This window comes from Polistes dominula, unplaced genomic scaffold (genome assembly GCF_049000335.1).
Source record: "Polistes dominula isolate Pdom_NZ unplaced genomic scaffold, Pdom_raw_medaka contig_31, whole genome shotgun sequence".
Taxonomy (NCBI): domain Eukaryota; kingdom Metazoa; phylum Arthropoda; class Insecta; order Hymenoptera; family Vespidae; genus Polistes; species Polistes dominula.
Genome location: NW_028300925.1, coordinates 3,829,970 through 3,850,484, shown reverse-complemented (window position 1 = coordinate 3,850,484; position 20,515 = coordinate 3,829,970). Strand labels below are relative to the sequence as shown.

General features: G+C 36.0%; 1 protein-coding gene across 3 annotated transcripts in view; it reads right to left on the bottom strand.

Annotated features, from left to right (window-relative positions):
- Nucleotides 1–3,277: 3,277 nt before the first annotated feature.
- ssp3 (short spindle 3) overlaps nucleotides 3,278–20,515 on the bottom strand; it is a 30,718-nt gene continuing 13,480 nt past the window's right edge. For 2 of the 3 annotated variants that reach the window (XM_015332817.2, XM_089171025.1), the window contains 4 exons: nucleotides 11,968–12,451; nucleotides 10,654–10,851; nucleotides 7,786–7,959; nucleotides 3,278–7,418 (listed from right to left, as the gene is read on the bottom strand). In XM_015332817.2, the coding sequence (XP_015188303.2) occupies nucleotides 7,338–7,418; nucleotides 7,786–7,959; nucleotides 10,654–10,851; nucleotides 11,968–12,451 (937 nt within the window). In that variant the 3' untranslated portion in view covers nucleotides 3,278–7,337. Of the gene's footprint in view, nucleotides 7,419–7,785; nucleotides 7,960–10,653; nucleotides 10,852–11,967; nucleotides 12,452–19,198; nucleotides 19,427–20,515 lie in introns of those variants that run through there. The other variant, XM_089171026.1, reaches the window with a different exon arrangement.

Sequence of the window (20,515 nt, the reverse complement as noted above, 5' to 3'; positions counted from 1 at the left end):
TGTCTAGAAAAATTTGTTGAAATGAATTTTAGTTGTAAGGAAGACTCTACGAATTTATTTGAAATATTATCGAGAAAAATAGTATGTGTGGGATCGAAGATACTGTGACATAGGAGAAATGTTTGCTCGAATTGGATGGATGGACGAATGGACAAACGGATGCTTTGCTTACGCTGGGATACGACGTACTGCGTAAACAACGATCAAGTTTCCTCTTTTCCTCTCTTTCTCTCTCTCTCTCTCTCTCTCTCTCTCTCTATATGTATATATATCTCGAAGGAGTAGGGAAGGAAAATGTTTCTGTAAAAGGAAAGGGTGACTTGCCCCTTCGCAGTTAGGAATCCTATCGGATTTCGCGTGAATCGAGCTCGACAAAATTCTTCTTTTTACAATCTTTATCTTTCTTCGTTGAATTCGAATAACTAAATTTGACTCATTACAGTGTTCAATAACTATAGAAAATTGCAACTTAATGAAAATAAAATTACAACGCATTATGGACGATTAAACTGAAAAACATATGAGAGAGAGTAAGGAAATAAAATGAAAAAGAAAAAAAAGAGGTTCGGAGAAAACAGTTGGTAGTAAATTTGAAATACGTAGTTGAATATAAAAGGGTAGAAAAAAAGGAGGGTTGGAGAGGAACGATTTTGTTACCTGACGTTGGCTGACTGTCGTGACGATGATAACGCTAGTGTTGCCGGTGGTGGTGGTGGTGGACCATTCCGGGTCGGGTGTCGATCGATGTTCATCCACGTAAAAGGGTGGGTGGTTCAAGGGAGCGGATGGTTAAAGGATGGTGCCGGCGGTCGGGGGTTGTAATAAGCGTAATGGATATAGCACCCCTCGCACGCATGCCCTGGCCCTCTACTATTCGCGGTGTGTTCACGCGGCAAAGGGTTGCTGCTCTTCGCGTATAATCGTGAGAGCAGCAACGTTTCTACTCCACACTCCCTTCACCTTCTCTTCTTCGTCCTACGAAGTTTCCTTTTCCCTTTTGAACGAACGAACGAACGAACGAACGAACGAACGTACGAACGAACGAACCAACTCGAGGACTCGGAAACTACTTCTCTCTAACGGTAGAACGTAATTGTGGTTCTCCGTGAACATAAGGGCCAATTCCTTATTCCTTACTATACCTGTTTTTTTTTCTTCCTTCCTCGCTACTTTGATTAGACTAAGTTGAGAAACTTGAATCCATTTCTTTCTTTCTTTCTTTTTGCTTAATAATTTTTGATACTCATTTCCTTAGCAAACTTTCTAATTATGGTAATGCAAATTCAATATGTTTTAGGTAAATTCTAATTTATCTATTAATTATATTTGAAATATAAATCTTTGTAGAAAATCAATAAACTTTCTATAATCGTCGTGATCATCATCATCATCATCATTATATACGTCAAAGAAAAAGTGATAAAGAAAAAAATGAGAAGAGACTAATGCAACCAATCAAGCACCAAAAGGTCAAACAATCTCTCTACACGTGGATTTCTCTCTCTTGACGAAAGGAATGACTTTTTCAGGATGCGAATCAATCGTGAGTTCGACGCAGCGGAACGTAAATGCATTCGCTGATATATGCAATACGCACTCATCTCACGTTGAGTTGCGTGCCAAGGAGGAGACACGTCGAACGTAGGTGTACGAACCAAAGAGAAGATCAACAAGAAAAAGAAAAATAGAAAAAAAATAAACGGAGAAAGGGAAAATAGGAAGAAAAAAAGAAATATATATATATATGAAAAGAAAGAAAAAAAAAAACAAACATAAAAAAGAGTAAAAAGCAGGCACGCGTGATATATTATGCAGTCCCGCTAAGTGGAGCCCCTGAGACGTTATAGGGAGAGAGAAAGAGAGAGGAGAATGGGAAGTTACTTGGACGAGCAGCTGTATTAAGTGCGCCTATAGATTACGGGACCCATGGAAAAAGCTTGGAGGCGCTTCGAGGCGCTTGGTCGCGCTAAAATGCTTTGGAAAAAAAATTACCCTCCGAACTCCATACGTCATCCGATGCGCGATCCACTCTAACTTCAATGTATAGATGATATGTACATTTAAACATATCTCTATGTATGTAAGCTTCTCCTTTCTCCTTTTCATAGACTTCTTCTTCTTCTTCTTCTTCTTCTGTTTCTTCTTCTTCTTCTTAAAATATATCGGTTCAGTGTTGCTTCTCTTTCAATTTCGTGAGAATTTTTTTAATAAGAATAAAACATATTGAATTATTCTGATGAAAGTTTTGTTATCAAGTATCTTAGCAATTTCGTGAACTATTAAAAAGACATATTTTGAAATGAAAGAAACATGGAGGATGACCAAAATGGGATGTTTCATTTATCAGTCTTTTAGACAGAGTTCAACAAAGAAAAGAAAAATCAACGAGAGATTCTTCTTTCTCTTGTAACTCTTTCTTTTTGTTTTTGGGAATGATTTTTCAAAGAGCATCGGAATGAGAGAGAAAAAAAGGAAGAAAAAAGGAAGGAAGGAAGGAAGGAAAGAGAAAGAGATATCGAGGAGTGTCCAAAAGAAAGGCTGACAGAGACTTTGAGATAGATCTTCGAAGAGAGGTAGCTACATGGTGGTAGATGATTAAAGGCCTTCCAAAGTCCACGCGTACGTCGTTTTGTTTTGCCATTAAGCCTCGACGAATCGGAGCACACTGACAGTAAAAGATAAGACGAAATGGCGAGAAAGAAAGAAAAAGATTGACAGCCGAATAGCCACTGAACCAACAGGAGAACTAACAAAGAAGAAAAAAAAGAAAAAGAGAAAATAACGTTTTGAGAATCAATAATAATCGTCTCATCGATCGATAGATCGATCGTGCGTGGGCGGCTTTTCTACGTGTTGAGTTTAAAATGAACTATAATTTTATTTGACCCGTTTTTTCGTCGAAGACAGAGCTGTATGAAATTGAACACATTTGCGAAAAATCGTCTCGAGTGCAAAGGGTTAAAAAGAAACGAAATGAAACGAGGAACCTTTAAAAAAAAAAAACCGTTTTATCAAGGCACAAAGCCACATCGAATTTGCAAAAGAAAAAACACTTGCCTCTCATTTTGACAAGTTCGACTTCTTTTCTTCTCAATCGTTATATCTTTTTTTCTTTCTTGGTCGTCCTTTTTTTTTTTTTTTTTAATCTTCTGGACCACTTCAAAAATGACTTTCGAAAAGTTAAAAATGAAATAAAATGAAATGAATAGAAAAAGAAATACGCATCTAAAAATATCGATTATTCTGGTGATGTGAAGATAAACAAATTTTTTTCTGATTTGCTGTCAATGCTTTTTTCTTGGTTTTTTATTATTATTATTACTATTATTATTATTATTATCATTATTGAATTATTTTGTTCGCATCGGGAACGCTTCGTTTACGCATCCGATCGTATTCGAAGATCCGATGAGTTTTGTGAGATCCTTTTAGTTTCTCCTTCCTCTTCTTCTTCTTTTTTTACTGTATTTTTTTCTTTCTTTTTAATTATTATTATTATAAGAAATAATTGTTATGGTGTCTCGTGTAAAACATAGTTGTTTGTTTTTTTTTCTTGTACAGTTATTTGGATCTTTCAAAAGTGTTTTTAATATTCGGATTTTGAGAAAAATATCATATTCTGGAGATTTAGTCAAATCGAATTCACGTTAGTGAAAAAGGACGAGAGAAAAAAAATCTGATTATTGTTGAAAATAATATTTGACTCATTTCCGAACGGACTTAAGTAATCCCGCAAACATACATTTCGTCGATTTTTGTTTCAAGAATAATCATCAATCGGATTAACGAAAGAAATGTTGGAAAGAAATTGTGCGATCGTTTTAATCCTAATTCTTAAATCAAAATTCATTTTCTAAAGGTACGTCGTTTAAAAAGTTTAAAAATAAAATTAAACCTAAATAGATTATTAACTTGTAGAATAATTTTATGTATATCGCTATTGAAATTTTCCTAGTTTTTCATATTGTGAATAATTACGTGGCCAACCACATCTTACAAGATGCACGATTATTTCTATTCATTTATTTATTTATTTCTAATGCAAGAAAAAAAAAGGCAGATGGAATTATCACGATCTCCCAAGCAACGGACATAAGATAACGACGATCGATTTACACGGTCTAAACTTTTGCAATTTTTATTTATTATTTGAGTATGCAATAATATTATGAGAGTAAACATTCAACTATTGGGTTGTTCGAAAAGTAATTTGGTTTTTTTTTTTTTTCCGTGAAAATAAAGACAATTTTTTCTTCGCAGATTAAACTTAGGCTTTACAAGTGAGCATAAACATTTCAATTTGATAACTTTAATCTATCACCGATCTCACGTGATTTTAATTACCGATTTGCATCAACTAATGTCCAAATTGTGTCAAAAAAAAAAAAAAAAAAAAAAAACGAAATTACTTTCCAAACACCCCCAAAATTTCGTCTAACTAGTATAACTGTATTATACTGATCATAATTTGAAGATAATACATCAGGGAATTTACACAACCCAATAAATATACTAAATAACCTATTTAATTAATATAAAAAGAAAAACGAAAAAATTTGAATAAAAAAAGTGGAATAAATACTCTCACATTGATTCGATTGTAAAAGATGCCCGTTACTTTAAACACACGACACGATATACAACACGACACGACACGACACGAACGATATTACACACAACAACGCTTTTTTTTTTTTAATTAGCTATATCATAGAAAAATATCATTCTTGTTAATCGCGAATCGTGCACAAACTATACATACTCAATATTATAATTATAATAATAAGATTTAATATTATTTAATCAGGAGACCAAAAGTCGATCGTCCTTTTCTTTTGTATATCAAATCGCTAAGCTTTACAAAATTCATCATGAGTTTTGTACGCATACTTATACACTATGTGTAGTTATGTTAATCGTATGTATACGTTTATATTTAATTAGATTAAATATGTATGTATGTATTCATGCATTATCTAATATATATATATATATATATATATATATATATCAGAATGTTGTGTCAAAGCAGGTATTTATATTACAGATTAATTTAATCAAAATTTAATGTTTGTGTATTAATAAAATTAATAATAATCGCCGATACATACATACATACATACATATATTTAGTATAATACTAGCGTACATTATTGCATTGGCAGGACATTGCATTGGTGCGTTTGTTACTACCCACGAAAACTAGTACCAGATTTCATCTCTACACATACTTACGCATATATATATTTCTAAATATTATAAATAAGTACTCGAATCCATTGGATTAAGTAATTATTTCAATCAAATCTTTACCGTTCGTGTATAATTCGCTAATAAACAATAACAACTTAGTAAGAATAAAACAAATATTGCACTTTACTTGAAAAAAAAAAAAACAGGAAAATACAAATGATCACATTTGTCAAATTTTATCAGCTGTTTGTCCATTTGCATGACGAACAAATTACTTATAATAAACGAATCTTCAATCTCTCTGAGGAAAAGAGACTTTTTATCACATCTTCTTCTTAATATTTATAAATTACGTGTCACGTTGTTTGTTCGCAATGGACTCCTAAACTACTGAACCGATTTTAATCAAATTTTGCACACTGTGTGCAGTTTCATTCAACTTGAAAGATAGGATTGTTTATACCTCAATTTATAATCGCAATTATTTGTTTATTAACAAAGATTCGTTGACTTAAAGACGTGTGTATCGGACTGATTGTGAGCCATAGCAACGCGTTGGGGGGGAGGGGCACCCCTAGTCCTCTATATATAAATATAAATAATAAAAGAGAAGAAGAAATATAAATTAGCTAATAAAGGAATAAAATAATAATAATAATAATACAAAGAATCAAAATATTAGCCATCAGTTGCTGGTACAGTTTTACGTGGTTAACATTCGCACGCACATAAAAAGAGTGTTATATCTAATAATCTAAGTTCCTAAGAGAGTCTCTCTAATTACATATTGTTAAATTAATATTAGAAATCAGTTTTACAAGGCTCCTTTATTATTATTACTATTATTATTATTTTATTTTACTTTTTTTTGTTTAGAAGACACATTCTTCACTCCTCGCGAGCTTTGTTATTCCACCACGAACAAGCGGATTATATAAAGGAAATATATATATATATATATGTACGAATGCGTTTTATATATACTCGTATATGTACCTATGTATATTTTATGTGCTGTTAATACGAATTGTCTAAATGATGTACGATCATCACCAGGTGTGAAAAAAAGGACTAGATTCAAAAATGTACGAGGAACTCGATTCGAACGATTATTTTAATCAAACCAAATAAATATCTTTTTTTCTTTTCTCATTTTTTTTTTTTTTTTTACCAACGATAATAGATATTCCATTGTTTTCTTTCTTTTTCCTTTTCCTTTTTCAAATAAATCCGTTTAAATTTTTTATCTCGTACAAATTGTTTCTAATTGAATATTTCCTATCATCATTTCTATCACTATTAATTGTCAAAGCAGTTTTTTTTTTGTTCTCTTCTTTCCTCTTTCCTCAGATTTTCATTATGAATTATTTGTAATTTTTCTCGTGTTATATAATAGGCAGCATCGTAGCCATCGAAGCATTCTACGTTTAAATTCATTTTAACTCTTTGCAGCACAGAATTTCAGATAATAATAAAATGTTGCATAGAAATTTGATAACGTTTTAAATTCAATAAAATGTGTATATATATTTTTTAATAATAAAAGTATTACATAATGTAAAAACATTCATACCAATTGCTTTGTGGGACTAAAAATGTCTCACCGTGCATTACGATGTACCAAAAAGGTGAGAAACTTTTAATCCCACCGTGCCCCAAAGAGTTAATAGTGTGCGATGGACGAAGATGTAAACAAACAAATATGAACAAAATCGTCTATAAACGCGTGGCACCCAGAATTTCTCTTTTTAACAAAAGATTATTAAATCGTTAATTATATTAGAAGACTATTAAATTGACGACCTGAATTAGGATTAATTATAATAATAATAATTAATATAATTAACTAATCGAAAAAATTAGTTATCTTAAGGAACCAGCCTTAAGACCTTGCTGAAATTCGCGAAATGATTACGTGAATTGTTGTAGTATTTTTTTTGTTTTTTTTTTTATGTTTTTTTTTTTTAAATACTCTCACGTGCGAGAGAAAGAGAGAGAAAGAGAGAGACTCGCAATGACGTATCGACGTAAAATGAACGAACGAAATTACGCTTAATATGGTAACGAGCGATTATTATTTTATTTCTATGTGTTTCTATGCACTAACGAATAGAAAAGCAAACTAATCAAAACCCTTTTCGATATCAAGGACTAGAAGGATCCTTTAGTAAACGTACCAGAGGATTCAGTTTACCTTCCTCGGAGTTTCTGTACTCTTCCAGAAGCTGCGAAACGAAATAAACAGTATTTGATTATTTACGTGAGATTTTCTTAATCCTAATAATCGTATTTACTGTGATTAGAAATGAAATACTATTTAGTATTTAAGATTAGAAATTATCTAATAAGAGGAACAAAATTATGAAAAACGAACGTAAGTAAAATGTTGTAACATGGATTAAAATTAATGTTAACACCAAAATGAACGCTAATCTAATTAAAAAAAACAAAAAACAAAAAAAATATAATAAAAGTAAAAATAAATGCAACGCGTAAAATATGAGAAGACACGTGTATGCATGAATAAAGAATAAAAACAAGAAAAATACGATTGAACTGAATAAATATACATATATATATTGAATCGCTTACCTGATAAGATAATTCACAAGATAAAATTGCCTTAGCCTCCGGATTGCAATGTGTAGCTGCCAGTAATGCGGGTAATGTGTATGGCGTTAACCTTGGATCGCCATAAAATGGGAAGGGTAATGTACAAAATTGTTGGAGAACGCTTGGTCCAGCACCGGCCGATTGGAGGATCAACTGCAACGATTATAAACAAACCAAAAAAAAAAATGTAAAGATTTAACATAACGATATACTTGTAAATCGTGTCTTTTTCGCTGGTTGTCGTAATTAAGTTCGTTGAAGAAACTTGCAAATGACCCGTATCATAATAACGAACAAAAAAACTAATACGAAATCGATCTATGATATAGTAATTAATATGATGCAACTAATACATAAATAATCGTGGGAAATAAGAAACGCCTAAGGAGTTTACCAACCAGGTGTCACGGAAGCTAAAAAAAAAAAAAATAAAAGAGCTATACTAACTAAACCCCTAAGACATCTGCGAGTTCTTGACTTGTCTTTGAAGGAAAACAAATTACTTGGAAAAAGCACCTGCAGAATAGAATTCTTCTATAGGAAGTACCCACATCGCTTGTTTACATTTGTTCAAGTACGTTAAAAGTACAAAGTCGTTTTTTATTCTCTAAACGGTTCGATTGATTTGCTCGGGATATTTATTTCCAATTAATTATTAATCAATATTTGAAATATTTGTGGAAAATGATGCGTAGGATGAACAGGATGCGTAGAATTGAAATAGGAAATAAAAAAGAAGTACGGGTCGGTAATAAAAGAAAAAGAAAGAAAGAAAGAAAGAAAGAAAGACGGAGGGCTTTCTTCGGTGGCGTCACCCGTTACATTTGCCGTGAAATGCAGTGCACGGTGTTGAACATGGGTGCCGGAGAGAGAAAGAGGAAGAAGCTGTTAGACACAACACACTCAGCGGACCTCCCATCAATATAGGAGCGAATGCCGTTAAGATATATTTACTACGTTCCATTCCATACGTCAGGAGCGTGCGCTCTTGCACGCGTATACAGATACGCATACAGATACGCATACAGATACGCATACAAATACGCGTACAGTAACAGCAGCAGCAGCAGCAGCAGCAGATATAGACAGATAAATACATAGAAAAGAGGCGTGTGCATCGATCCAACATCCATGAACGTTCCCGCATCGGGATGTAACGTTGAGTGCATCGCCGACGTTGCACATTCGTCTTTCGCCGAGTCTTTCGGCTCTTTTTAAGACGTCGCTACCACCCCTCTTCAACTTCTACATCCCCATCCCTATCTTTTTCTTCTTTTTCCTCTTATTCTTTCTCTCCCTCGGCAAACTAACGGCCCTACCAATCGAGAAAACTCCTCCAAGTGGTGGTAGTAGTACGCGAGAAACGAAACACTTTTAAGCTCCTATACGAAACATCTGCGAGAAGAAACTCTAACCGCTTCTTCATCTTCATCTTCATCATCTTCCCTTCTCCTTCTTCTTCCTTTTCTTGTTTTTCTTCTTATTTCTTCCTTTTTACTTCGTTCAGGCGCGCGTGCCAACTCGGAAAAGTCTCTTTCTTTATCGAGTGAAAGTATTTGCTGTTTCTAACGGAACGTCGAACACTATTTTCTTCCCACTCGACCAAATTTCCTTCCCATAGATACATAAATACATTTTTTCTAAATAATTTATTTATCAATTGAACTTGTATATTATTTGATTTCTCAAGCAAAGATAAATTCAATCGACTAAGTTAACAGTTTGTTGTATCGATTAATTCGATATAAACGCAAATAAGAGTTACAAACAAGATTGTTTGGAATGAAGTCATTCTAAGTGGTTTATGTAATTCAGACAACGCATCCTTCAGTATCTTTTTACACGAATGCCACTACGACTTACCCTCTCTCTCTTTTTCTCTTCTTTATTCAGTACGAAACGAAAATAAACCGGGTGGTAATTTACGTAAGGTACTGTTTTTCTCTTTCTTCTACAATAAATTCAATAGAAAAGCAACGTAGTAATTAACTTTGTCTCGTCGATTTTTATCAACCCAAAAACAATAAAAAATAATTCACAGTGTTTTTAATTAGCTCGTATAAAAATTTAAAAATATATTCTAATTGATGTCGACAAATTTGCATTCCGATTATTGCCGATTCCGATCTACATTTATGTCTTCTAGTCTTTTAAAGAATTTGTTGACGGGACTTTTGTAGGTAACGGTCAAAAGAAGATCTAAGATGGTGCAACAAGGTATGACAATATTGTAGAAAAATGTTGGTCTATTGGGAAGAGAGAAAATTCCGACAGTCTGGCGCCATTTAGGTACTGGCGTCATAACGTCCCTTTTTTTTTTCTGCGTAGCTATCGAGAGGAACATTTTTCGAGATATCGAGACTTCGAAGACCTACACCTTCTTTTCTTTTTTCTTTCTATGCTCGGAAAGAACCGCGCGGCATTCGAGCTATGTTTGGAGGATATCGGAGGAATGGCCACCTAAGATTAGAAGTAGTACCAAGCATCTCGGCAACTTCCAAACACCAAAGTGCATTCATTCTACTCTTCTACTCTTTTACTCTTCTACTCTTCTAATCTTTCTCTCACTCTCTGTCGTCTATCCATCTTCCTTTTTCAAGGAACCTGAAAATTCTACCTACCATGAGCCTAATTGTTTTCGCTTTCATGGCCTTTTTTTCCTTTTTTCTTTTTCTTTTTCTCTTGCCCCTATCTAAAGCAAGTTGCCTATACGCCACAGCTGAATACTCTCCGACAACACGTGTTTCTTAGTAATTAACCCTCCAATACAAACGTCTTACTTGTGTTCGTATCGCATTTATCAAAATATTCTCTTTTATATCCAAATGTATTTGTGTGTTTTATTACCTGATTTTCCGAATTGTTAACAGCAAAATATCCAAGAACCGTGAACAATTCCGATAGGATGTAAGTACCGCTGGTATTCAGGCTGTTAATTGTACCGGAACTTGATTTTTCTGTAAGCGGATCTCGAGATAGACGGGTTATCACTTGACTTGTTATCAATCGCCACTGCAGGCTCGTTCCTTCTGATCCTAGAAGATTCTAAACAAAAGGAAAATCAACAAATATAGAAATATACCATAGAAAAAAAGAGAAAAAAAGAAAAATCAACAAATATTTGGAGCGATCGTTTAATCACGGAGAGACGAATGAACACGACACGATGTCTGAGTAGAGCAAAGAGAATGGATAATAAACGTTGGTTTTTCGGCAAATGCACGATGGGAGAGAGATGGCCCACTACTCTTAGGGATAATCGACGAGATATCCCGTGGGACAAAACGGTGCCGTGCAAGGTTGGCAGCCAGCACGCGGTCCTATCCTACGGGACCATCGGCTAGCCCCTGATGCTTTTTATGGTTGATGGGGAGAGGAGGAGGAGGAGGTGGAGGAGGAGATAGGTAGGGCGCGAGGTGCCGTTTCGATTCAATTGGTGGTCTCATCGTAGCGAACTTCACGGGAGGGCTTTCTTTCTTGACAGCTGAACCCCACGATACACGATATCTCCATCGAGAGTCCGACGTACATATCTACAACTCTATAAATATGTGTGTATGCGCGTGCGCGTGCATCTAATGACAGGACCCTTTGTGAACCGAGACAAGAACAACAGCCGCGCCAGGAGACTTTGATTTTCTTTTACAATCGATGCTTTTATTCGCGATCAAACAACATTTTTTTTTTTTTGAAATATATATTACGTTATAAAATAATAAAAGCGTTGAAAATAATTTTGCTATAAGTTGAACGAGTCCTGAACGAATTTGAAGATAATAAAGAAAGAAGGAAGGAAAGAAAGAAAGGATGGGTAGGAAAGGGCTCACTAAAAGACCTTTGTCCTCTCTCGGTCGATCGAACGACAGCTTTCTCTCGGCACCTAATTACTTGAGTGAACGTGGACGAGGCGCCTAAAAGAATACGTTCTACTCTATTCCAAGCTCGAACAAGTTAGTCACCCATTTTCCTTTCTATTTTATCTGACTTCTCTTCTTTTAGGTAATCCCTTAAGTATATATTCACCTAACTCTTCGAAGATAACGCGTTAAATATCTTTTCTCTTCTTTCCAAATGGAATACTATACCTTATTTTGTTTCTTTGTTAAAAATAGTATTAAATAAAAAAGGAATATAATATAAAGTTACTTGTATGCAACTTACCTGGAACCTTTGAAGATCGAGTTCAGCGAAAGCCTTGAGCAATCCGAGTCCACGAACGATCAACATTCTCGTAGCAATCGAAGGCATCGTTTGATTCGGCGTAGGCGAAGATCCTTTTTGATTAACCGTGTTCAATGCGACTGCTGCATAAAGAGCACCGATCGCACCAGCTGCCTCGGACGTAAACAAACTCGAAATGAGATGACTCTCCGTACTCGTCGTTTGTTCATTATTCTCGTTACTATTATTATTACTACTGTTATTATTATTATTATTATTATTGCCGCTGCTACCAGCACTATGAACGATAAGATTGTCGGGATTGCTCGTCGAACGTTTCAAATGATAACAAATACGCGATAAAAGATCGAACGAGGCTAACAACAAAGGTGATTCGTGTTCTTGGTCCAAAAAAAAATCCGCCTCGATGAGAGCACGAGCGTGAAGTGCAACTTTATCGATAAGACCACCTGCTACCAAATATCTGTAACAAAAATAAAAATAATTTTTTTTTTATAGTAATTCTTCTGAACGCGCTTAAGAGAATCTGACTTGCTATCCTACGGTTGGGCCCACAAAGTACACAATGTGGTAGCAGTAAAGTGTGCATATGGGTAGGAAAGAAGGAAAAAAACAGTGTATTGCTTACAGAACAGCATGTGTGACGGTGTAACACGAGAGGATTATAACATCAGCGAACTATAAAGAGCAAGGAGGGTGGGGAAGAGATGACCATATCTGTAGATATACTAGAGAGAAAGAAAAAGATAACCATATTTCTCTGTCTCTACGTGTAAGAGAAAGAGGGCTTGAACATTGTCAGCACGCGATGCTCATTCTATCGGGTTGTTTTATATGTTTTCTTTTTTTTTCTTCGTAGGCAACCCCATATCCCCACCACTTTACACTCGTGTGCCCCTACAAAGTAGAGTGTGCCTCGTTGTCGAGGGGTGTGTGGCTGTCAGTGCGTATTATCGCCACCCCTAATGCTTCTATGCACAGATACTAACCAAACCTTAATACATACGTACGTGTCTAAATGCATGTATACGTAGATGCCAATGGCTATTGGAATATACAATAGGACACAAGTGCATCGTAGTTGTTTGTGTTGTGTGTGTGTGTGCGCGCTGCTGCCGTAGGCCCAACTGTCGCGTCTAATCATAACTAGCTGGAAGCTAATCCTATGCGAAAATGTCTACGCGTGGGTGTATACGTTGCTATGGAACTATATGACGCGACAAACTCCCATACTTTTTCTAGGTTGAAAGTCCTGTCACGTGGCACGAGCCAAGGATCCAACGATCATTTTGATAGGGCTATTATTTACGGACGTTTTCACTTTATTTCTCTAACGTTATTTGTGAAAAGTTGTCACAAATTAATATAATTAGTTAATAAAAATTATTCGATACAATTTGTATTTATCGTCGGAGAAAAAAGTAACGACTCGTGTTATCGTCGCATAATTCGTCGATAAATTTGAAGGGCGAGATAAATCCTTCCTAAGCTCGGCCACACGTCTGCCAAAGAGAAACGAGGCGAAAGAAGAGAAGAAAAAGACTACGAAAGGGAAAGGGAAATACGTACAATGAGCGAACGAGTGTCGATCGCGTAGGGATCAAGTAAATTCGCTAATAAAATGCGTTGGGATGCGCTGCTTTACCATGTGGATTAGGATTTACTCCAAATTATACTTATATACTTGGGTTATATTCCTATATTTGCCAATGCGAGACTTACAAGATTACATTTGGTGATCCTCTAACCCATAATAACACGAATAATATAGAAAAAGAAATGGCATTTTTGGTCAATTGATTGAATAATTTCTAACTAACATTTTTCTCTATTTTTTTTCTGTTTTTATTTCTTTTTTTTTTTTACATTTATTTTTGATGCTCTTCTACACCATTTTTTGGTGTTTGATGGTATTGAATAATTGCTTGCATTCATATAAAATAAATGTATTTAACACTTTGTTCGTTTGTAGTATAGAAAAAACACGTGATGTAGAAAAACGCAGGCAGGCAGGCAGGCAGGCACCTTTGTTTTTGATTTTGTATGAAACTAAAGAACGATTCGTTGGAGATATCGATCCTATTTCATAGTAGTTAGTTGGAAAAAGAGAATAAGACAACGTAAGAAGGTAATTTAGTCGAGGACTTAACAGTAAATTAAATTCGCTAGTCGGTAAGCGAGGATCTTTTGGGCGAAGGAGCGAAGCAATTCGAAAAGACCAGGAAGATCCGATCTAGCGATCTTTACGCACGTCCGAACAGGGGCTGAGAGCTTTGAGCAGGGTGCATCATCGCCCTGAGATTGCGATCTATCATTGAATGTTTGCGGGGGGTTCCCAACAAATACATTGAATTTATTTATTACCCCTCCTCCGTTTCCCCGCTTCCATTGCGATGGAAACTTGGATCCCCTCTCTCTCTTTCTGGTTTATAGCCGTCATACTCGGTGGTTCCAAGCTAGCAAGCAATCGCTACCCTAGCAGCTCCGTGCCATTAGCTAACCATATGATTATTTCATAGCTAGCTTGCAAGGGTGCATATCTTTATGTTACTTCACGCAGGAGGGGGCGTTTCTACTCCTTCTCTTTCTATTTTCTTTCTCTTTCCTTTCTCCATTGCTCCTACTACTCCTGCTGACTGAGTAGCTTATACGATTTGCTGTTAGCCTACCGACATACGTGAATGCACTTGGATGGCTGAAAAAGGCTGCCAAGGTGGCCAATCGTATTCCACTAACAAGATTTACTTCTTGCCTTATTCTACATTCTTGTTTTTCTTGCTTTTTTTTTCTTCTTGCTTTTTTGTTTCTCTCTCCTAAAAACAAGGCATTATTTTTCGTCTGACGAATAATAGTAAAAGATGACTATCCATCTCTCGCGAAGTATAATATCAATCGAGAGAAGAGAAGAGTAGTATCCTTTTCTTTTCTTTTCTTCCCTCGGAAAATTTGCCCATGCGATATGTTTGCCTAACGAAATTACGAAATGCGTGAAAGTGACAACCGTATGACGGTCGAGAGTTAAGGAAGAAAAATCGTACAAAGAGATGCGCGGTTCGCTTAACAGGATTTTCCGAGTCAACGTTCCCTTGGAATTTGCTAAAGAAGGAAGATAAATAATAAGAAAAAAAAAAAAAAAGAAAAAAGAAAAAAACCAAAAGAAAACGTCGAAACGTTTAACGTATAAAATGACTGGCGATATTTTGGAATCGTTGATAAAAAACCACAAAAACCGCGCGCACGCATGCACGCGTACGTACGCGGCGTTCGTCCGGTTCTTTACCAAATTTCGCTCAACTCCCCGATGATAATCGGGGAAAGGGGATGAAAAGCTTTGCAACAGGATTTTATTCGCAAACATTCGCCAACAAAGTAGAATATGATAAATAAGAGATGATGCGCGTTGTTGAAAACGAACACATTCGGAAGCCATTTAAACATTACGCGGGATTATCCGACGGGAATAAATGATGTCGTGAAAGCATCCTATGAATTTTACAAATATATATTTATACCTATATACTCACACAAACACACACACACACACACACAATATAAAAATAAAAATACAATAAACAAAAAAAAAGAAAGGAAATAAACCAACAGAGAGAAAATTGACTCGTGAATACTTAATGCGACTTATGCATCCGCGTATTTACGAAAATACTAGAAGGAGGAGGAGGAGGAGGAGGAGGAGCGGGGAATAGTTTGATTTATATAATAAAAAAAAAAAAAAAAAAAATAAAGCAACACAAACGAAGCGCGCGCAAATAATGGAAGGAGAGAAGAATTTGGTTAAACGCGAAAAATAGGAGAAACAGGTAAAAATTTCTACAACAAACGACACGGGAAATTTGCAATCGGTCGATCGATTATCCTCGCACACAGTAGCGGCGTATCCGAACCCATCGTCGTCGTTCTTCCACGAGTGACAGCGACGGCACACTTGTTACAATATTTACAGAGTCGTCCCTAGATCTCCACCCCTGAAACCGAATCCCCGGCTGCCATTGACAAGTGTCTCCTGTTCCTAAATTTTACCATTTCCCCCCACCCCTCCTTCTTCTTCCTCCTCTCTTCTCCTCTCTTTTTCTCTTTTTTTCTCGGCATCCATCCAACCACGATTATAAGAGAGACAGACAGAAAAAGAGAGAGAGAGAGAAATAGAGAGAGAAATTTGTACAGAAAATACACGAATCATATATGACTTGCGTACACTAGTCAACTCTATACGAAAATTGTAACTCAGCAAATTCGATAGGTAAATTATTTCCTCGTGTATCGAATTTATAGGATTATCGCGATATATGAAAAATAAATTTGATGAAATTGCAGTAGTAGTATCTCGTTGTTCTACCAACGACGACGATGTACGACGACGACGACGACGACGATTACGACGATTACGACGAATTTCATTGAAAATTTCACAATGCTACGCGAGTGATTTTAACGATTAACAATTACCTTCGTGTATACGCAGAGAACACTACGTTATAATATAATATGTACGTTACGTTAAATGATCAATAAAGTAGAAAGAGAGAAAGAGATGTATGTAAAAATCATATTGGTAATGACGGTTCATTATATTCTGTTCTCCAAAGTGAAACATCTCTTTCTCTCGCACTTTGAAGTTTCATTTCTTTTTTGTGCTATTTCGAAAGGTAATTACCATGAAGAATGAAGGTATAATAATTATCCTTGTTCAAGGCTAACACATTCAAGCGCAACTTCTCTCTCTCTTTTTCTCTTTTTCATTGAACTTGTTGGTACGCACTTTATTAGCTTCTTCTCTCGGCGTGCATCCACGAGTTTACATTAAAAAGCAATGAAAAAGAGAGAGAGAGAGAGAAAGAGAGAAATAAAGTCCGTGAAACAAGGTCAAATGGCCGAGGCCTTCGTCGAATTGGTAATGTATTATAATCCCGTACTCTAACATCCAGCAACTCAGGATATTGCTACTCCGAGCTCGTTGACGCGTAATGCATTCACGCTGGGATTTCGGTAGCCCGAGGGATGGATGCGAGGAGTCAATGCTACTGCTGCTACTGCTGCTGCTTCTGGTGGGGGCAGATGAACCATAGAAGAGGAAAAAAAAATAGAAGAAAAAAATAGAGAAAAAAAGCAGAGAGAGAGAGAGAGAGAGATTCAACCCGTTTCTCGATTCGATAGACATATCCTCGTTAAAATGCCACTAAAAGTAAGATAAAAATCAATATCAAACAATTTCCAATGATTTTCCATATAACACGCGTATACGTGTGTATACAGGGTGGCTCATTTTAAACGATATTGCCATATATATATATATATATATATATATATATATATATATATCACCAATTTTGTTCAGTTATTTTTGTTTTTCCTTTTTACCTGTCGGTGGTTCGAATCGTTGAATATTTTGTGATATTGGTATACATTGTTAAACTTCAAGGCGCCATAATACGATGAAATATCGATGAGAAAGTAACACCGCGAGTTCTATCGTTCTATATTCGTATTAATATTTCTCCATAAACTTTTGTTCGATTTAAAATTGTTACTAATTTGGTATTTTGACAAGTCACGTTGTTATCTAGTTGAAATACGCGTTACAATTTAGCGCTTGGAAACTTAGTAGCAAGTATTGTCGGAAAAATCAATTGATCAAATGAATACGATCGAAGATATTCGGTGATACCGTTTACGATGAGACATCCTGTATATAGTTGTATACATATTTTAGTTCGTTGTTATTTTTTTTTCTTTCCACTAGGAATGAATATTCTCCTCTAATTAATATCGTCCGTCGGTCCGAATATTCTTGATACGAGTGTTCGCCTTTTGAACGAACAGAACGAATGGAAGGAAGGGGGATGGATATCATCGATATAGCCTGAATGTTTATTTTACAAATATTTGTTGAAAGATTAGCAAATATACGTTGTATATACATAGACCTAACGAAATGCATCCTCCTCTATTCCGGTTGTGCATTGATAAAACGATAATCTAACGTTGTTTGCACTGCTAAATAAATTCTTCTTCTACTGTGTCTCGACGTTAATAATTTGCGATAATAATCGATCGCGATTGAATACTTTTCTATTCGCAAAAATGAAAAGGATAAACTTCAATGTTGAACATTATTATCCTAATTAACAACAGCTGACATATTTCAAAGCAATGATCGTTCCTCGATATATATTTTCTCTTCTTTTAATTTATTTTTTATTTATTCAGGTAGATAAATGTTCCACTCTTTCGAACAAATAGGTGATGGGAACAAAAGCTTAACAATAGATTTCTTTTCGCGACATTTAAGGTTCGGTCTATCAAGGAGGAGTATTATGGCAGGATAATAGACAACGTCGAAGTTTGCCACTTAGCAGAATGGGAACAGGAACAGCCGTGCTGCCTATTCCTACTCACGACCCTCTACTATTACTCTATCTATCTATCCCGCCTGATCAAATACTCTCCTCCAATCCCACAGTTCCCATTACTCTGTTGCCACTCTCTCGTCATTACTGTCACTGACACCGTCGAATCATTCTGCAAAGATTTTCATTTACATTTCGATTACTTCTTCTTAAAAAAATTAAACAAGATATTGTGTTTTACGTAGGAGAGAAGAATTAGAAAACAATTTGAAGTTCGAAGAAGGAATGAATCATTGACCCATAACACCAGGCTGATTTCAGACAGCTGATAGAACTGAACGAACTTTTAAAGCATCTGCTTGTTCGAATTCCAAAATAAAACTACTGGTCGAAAGTAATGTCTACATATTCTAAAAGCATTACGAAGCAAAGTAGAGGTTAAATTGCGATGGGGGAATCTCAACGATGAAAGAAAGAAAAGGATGTGCATCTTTTTCCGTTTATTTGGCAACACTTGAAAAATCTAAGCCAAAGATTTTGGAATCGATAAATCTAATCGATAAAAATGATAACGAATGTTGCAACAAAAAAAGCAAAGAAAAGGCAAAGAAAGAATGAAAACACGTAGTAGTAGTAGTAGTAGTAGTAGTAGTAGTAGTAGTAGTAGTTCGCCGATAGTCAGATATAGAAATTCGGAGGATGAGTCGCGAAGGGGTAGGTAGGACGAGAGTTTAGGAGGGTGAATTCGGACGTGGAAAGAGGGAAAGTCCATTAGCAGATTACGTACCCAACCCGACTCTCGCTCATTCACCCTCGCGATGTTTTTCCTCGTCCGAAGCCTCCCCTTCTTTCGGAAAGAAGCCCTCTTTCTCTTTTGACCGCCAACGATTTCACCCTCTTTCTTCTTCCTGTTCGTTTTTAGACTCATCTCCACACCCCCAACTTTCTATCTCACCTTCCTCCCCCCGTTTTCTTCCTTACCGTCATAGGCCGCACCTATAACGTCGTAAGCTTTCGATGGCAGGGCAGGCAGGCAGGCAGGCAGGCAGGTGTGCCAACAACGTCTTTCGGATCTTAGTGAATTTATTTTGATTTCAATTCTTAAAATAATAATTAATAAAAAATACGCACATATTCAAAGGGGGGGGGGGAGTAACTATTTTTATTAACTCTATCAAAGAAATAATCGCGAACAAGGAGGCAACTATACGAAAAGAAAATAATCATTTTTTTCTGTCAACTCTCACGCGTACGTTTATTCATCGAATCGATATGTCGAAAGTAATGCGAGGGTTAAAAAAAAAAAAAACTATAAAAGACAAAGAAGAAAGGGAGAAAGGGTAGATAAAAAGAGAGAAGAGCTCGCACGGAGAAGAAGAACTTTGGAAATACCCAAGGGAAAATGCTCGGTTGGAAGTTTTGCAGCGTGCCCACCACAAAAGCACTCGCTCGCTTACTCGCTCGCTCTCGTTGCCCTTTACCTTATCAAGAATGAGAGGGAGAGATGGACAAAAAAAAAATGAAAATAAAAATGAAGAAGGCTCTTTAGAAGTACGAAACGAAATTATCAGATCAAACAGAAGCGACGTTATATTAATAAAATAGATTTTCCCGTTCCTCCTTTTCTTCCTCTCCGTAATACAGAAAGAGAAAGAGAGAGAGAGGGAGAGGGAGGGAGAGTTAAAGGGTGGAGAAAGAGGGAGGAAAAGGGGGTTGGTTTCGAAGGAAAGAGCTGCCATCTCGACGTAATTTAGTTTGAGGAACGTACCTTCCGATTTAATCAGGTTGCACTAATAAAACGTACTTTTATCATTTTCCTAATAAGTCAAACGTGATACGTAACGATAAAGAGAGAAAGAGAGAGAGGGAAAATGGCACATGCTAAGAAAAATTATTACAAAAGCGTGCTGTAAATATCAACACACTTTCATCAAAGTCAATCTTTCTCTTAAGTGGGATGCATCGCAAAATCGATTTATCCAAAGTTGAAAATTTCACGTGGCTTCCGCCCCGTACGGTACAGGTAAGTAAGAAGAAGGCACGGCATGGCACGGCACGCGTTCTCGGATAAAATTAGTGACTTTCTTGAAAGTATATAAGAGAAGTAAAGTAGAAAAGGGAAGTGGAGAAGAAGAAGAAGAAGAAGACTCTTCCTTTCGTCG